At 42.9% G+C, this 4,028-nt stretch overlaps 1 protein-coding gene across 2 annotated transcripts in view; it reads left to right on the top strand.

Annotated features, from left to right (window-relative positions):
- The window catches only part of Xpa (XPA, DNA damage recognition and repair factor), a 19,893-nt gene that overhangs the window by 2,071 nt on the left and 13,794 nt on the right, over nt 1–4,028 (top strand). For both annotated transcript variants that reach the window (XR_001229277.2, XM_005362136.2), the window contains exon 2: nt 1,351–1,461. Coding sequence is in view for 1 of the 2 variants with exons in the window: in XM_005362136.2 (XP_005362193.1) it covers nt 1,351–1,461 (111 nt within the window). In the remaining variant the exon portion in view is untranslated. The remainder of the gene's footprint in view (nt 1–1,350; nt 1,462–4,028) is intronic.

Below are 4,028 nucleotides of genomic sequence, written 5' to 3'. Positions count from 1 at the left end.
CCCCCCCCATCTCACTCATCTGCCCCCCACCCCCGAGCCAGGAAGGTGTTTCCACCTGAGAGGATTTATAAGCTGTGAATTTTAACTCTTTGTTACAGGCTTGGGACTTTTCCTTCAGTTTGCTGTTGCAGGGAATCACTTCTCTTCCTGCTGCTTCTGCCTCTATATCCTCTCCAGGATGCTTCTCCAATAGACGCTTTCCCTGCCAAGCTTCTCCTCGACAGGTGTCTAGTATAGAACCATCAAAGTGAATATTAGGCATTGCCACTCTGCTTTCTGTTAGAGGCCATCCTGCTGTCCTTCCAAGCCTTGTGTAGAAGGGAGTTAGCAGTGGGCCAGAACCAACTCTCCTTAGGCCTGCTTAAGGCTTGGCCCTTGGCTGTCATCTAAAAGCTTGGATTGTGGTGTGTTTCTACTGTCTGGAACTGGTGACTTACTATGACTAAATTGTATATAGAATGTGATTTCTGTGGATTACCTGTACACAGGTCTTTGGAGGCAGGCGTTGGGGCTGGAGTATAGTGGGGAAGGAAGCTCCCAGACTTGGGACTCGTCTAGACCCCCACTTGCGCGGTGTGCTTTTCACTGGACTTTTCATTTGTACTTACAATTCTTTGCAGTTAATTGGTGCATGCAAGTGAATGATTTTCCTAAGTTGTGTGTGTTGCTGTAGAAGATTAACTGCGACCAGAAAAGCTGTTTTGGGAACCTTGACTTATAGCCAGTTGATCAAAGTCCCTGGTCTGCAGTTGGCATCTGAAGCTGGGCAGTCAGGGCCTGAGCCCTCATCCCGTTGAATCCGACTCCAAGTAGATAGTGTCACCATGGAAGTGAGTGCACCCAGTTGGTATTCGCTGGAGGGACATTACAGGTGGAGGTGTTCGTTGAATAGTGTCGAGTGGTTTGTCCTGTCTATAATTGGAGCTAAATCTCGGATGTGCTGGGAGTTCATTGAGATCTGGGCTTTGGTTTGGATTTGTTGTGGCTGTAGGCGTGATCTTACTCCAAAGGCCCCATTTTCTAACATGCAGTCAAGTGAGCTACCCCAGATGCATCCCAGGGTTCTGGGTTGCCTTGGTTTCTGCTGTGGCCTGTAGTGTAGAGGTGTCAGGAGGTTGTCTTCTATTCAGAACAGTAGGCTCTTACGGTTGTTTTACATAGCTGCTCATGTCATCTGTGAGGAAATACATTTTATTTCTTTCTAACCCTTGGGCTTTTTTTTTTTTCTTGCATGCTCCACCAGCTGGGACCGTCTGGACAGTGTGCACGCACTCCTTTTCCTGTTTACATAAGGGGAGCACACAGGCTTGCCTGGTTCAGCTGATGACCGCCTTTCTCTGCTTTCTGCAGGCATTACCAATGTAAAAGTCCCTCCCAAAATGATTGACACCAAAGGAGGCTTCATTTTAGAAGAAGAGGAAGAAGAGGAACACGAGACTGCAAATGTTGTTCACGAACCAGGTAAAGCATAGTTTTTTTCCGCAAAAGTAGTATTGACATTGGTTATTCGTAGTAACATAAAGAATTCTTTGCCCTTTGATCAATGGGGATATTGGTGGTAGATTAAAAAGTCAGAGCCTGGGGGAGGTAGGGAGGAACTGGGAGGAGTAGAGGGAGGGGAAACTGTAATCAGGATATATTATATGAGAAAATAATCTATTTTTAATAACGGGGAAAATACAACTATATATATATGTCTCTCTCTCTATATTTACCAGTTTACAATTAGAACTTGTATATATGCTCCCTTTTCATGGTAGAACAGATGCTTACACATGCAGTTTCTTGATCATAGGGTAATATGAAGTTTAATTTTTATGAAGCACTACAAGGCAGTTTTAGGCAGATTCATAATTTCAAACTCTCCTTAGTAATATAGGAGAGGGTTGGCTTCTCCACATCCTGGTGACAGGTGTCCTATCCGTCTCTTTGGTTGTATTATCCCGTGTGAATCAACAGCATGCTGCAGGTTTGAATTGTGTACACGGGAGGCTAGTGGTGCCAAGCACGCCACAGGGTTAAGTTGTGTACACAGGAGGCTAGTGGTGTTGAGCATCCTTTTAAGTATTTGTTGTCCATTTTAAATTTTGGAGCAATATTTATTCAAAACTTCTGTATGATTTTAAATTAAACGGTCTATCCTTTAATGCTGGTAGGAAACTGTATAAATTCTAAATACAGTTTTCCTGTCAACTTCAGCATATAAATGGTTCACTCTTCATTTTCTTAGCTCAGGGTATGTTTGGATTGACTTGATGTTCTTTGAGGATTTTTTTAAATATTTATTTATTTATTATGTATACAATTTTCTGTCTGTGTGTATTCCTGAAGGCCAGAAGAGGGCGCCAGACCTCTTTACAGATGGTTGTGAGCCACCATGTGGTTGCTGGGAATCGAACTTAGGTCCTTTGGAAGAGCAGGCAATGCTCTTAACCACTGAGCCATCTCTCCAGCCCCGACTTGATGTTCTTTGAAGAGGATTTTGTTTGTAACATTAGCAAAGTCCAATTAAAATACCTCCCCTTTGCAGAGAGAGAGAGAGAAAGAGAGAGAGAGAGAGAGAGAGAGAGAGAGAGAGAGAGAGAGAGAGAGAGGAACATTTCATACTTCAAAATTTATATACAGTTTTACTTCTATTCTCTGAAGAAGACAAGACAGTTTATATTCTGGGGGCTTGTTAAGCTGTAAAACACACACACACACACACACATATAAAATTTATTTTGGTTTTCGAGACAAGATTTCTCTGTGTAGCTTGGAGCTTGTTCTGGAACTAGCTCTGTAGACCAGGCTGGCCTCAAACCCACAGATCCACCTGCCTCCATCTCCCAAGTGCTAGGATTAAAGACGTTAACGTGTAGTTTTAAATAATACTCCTCATGATAAAATTCCTAAGAACTTTATTTTCTTATGTCATTCTTTATTTGTTCATCAATATGGCATTACATTTCTTAAATATATTCATTAACAACAGCAAAGTCCAGCGCCCGGGCAATTAGGGAGTCAGTTGGTTTGTGTATGACATTTGCTGTTGTTTTATCATAGGCAGGGAGAGCCCAGATCCTGAGGGGTGGAATAAATTCTCAGCAGTATTTTCATGAGCTGGGCATGGTGTTTCTTGGGAGGCTAGAGCAGGATGATTACTTGAACTTAGGAGTTTGAGGCCAGCCTGGTAAGGTCTGGCGGCACACACCTTTTCTCCCAGCAGGTGGATCTTTGGGAGACTGAGGCCTGCCTGGTTTCCATAGTGAGTTCCAGACCAGCCAGAGCAACTAAGTGAGACTCTGTCTCAAAGAAAAAGGCAGACCAGACTGGTCAGACATATTAGAACCCTGTTCTCGTTTCATTCTTGTTGTGAGAAACACCCTGACAAAAGGCCACGTGAGGAAGGAATCCTAGATTACAGTCCGCCATTGAGGGGGCTCCAAGGCAGGAACTTGAGCCGCTAGTCACCCACCCAAGTAGAGAGCTAAGAGAAACAGGTGTACCCATGCCGCCTGCTTGCTCTTACAGTCAAGGTCTCCAGCCCAGGGGATGGGGCCGCCCACAGTGGCTGTGGTCTTCCCACCTGAATTAGAAGTTAAGATGGCATAGACAGGCCACTGCCAACCGGATCTTAACAGTTCCTCAGTTCAGGCTCTTGTGGTGATTTTAGGTTGTGGGAGGTTGACAATTAAAAATGTAACAAACCCCATCTTAAAAAAAAAAAACAAAAAAACCCCCAAAAATAGTACCAATAAAAAATAAAAATAAAAAGAGACAGTAAGAAAGAGAAATTGTATCATAGGTCAAAATGAGAAGCCATGAGATAAAACTTAGGACATTCTTTTATTTAGAGATGGACTAGAAAGGGCTGTGAATTTGCCACGTGGGATTAATGTGTTGGTAAATCAGTTATATATACACACTCTCTCAGCTGCCACACGGGGTTAATATGTTGGTAAGTCAGTTTTGTATACACATTATACACATTTTGAAGATATTAACAGCCTTGTTCTATTTTGTTTCTCTTTTCTTTTTTTTTTTTT

This window comes from Microtus ochrogaster, linkage group LG5 (assembly GCF_000317375.1).
Source record: "Microtus ochrogaster isolate Prairie Vole_2 linkage group LG5, MicOch1.0, whole genome shotgun sequence".
Taxonomy (NCBI): Eukaryota; Metazoa; Chordata; class Mammalia; order Rodentia; family Cricetidae; genus Microtus; species Microtus ochrogaster.
The sequence above is the reverse complement of the archived record's forward strand: the minus strand, read 5'-3'. Positions and strand labels throughout refer to the sequence as shown.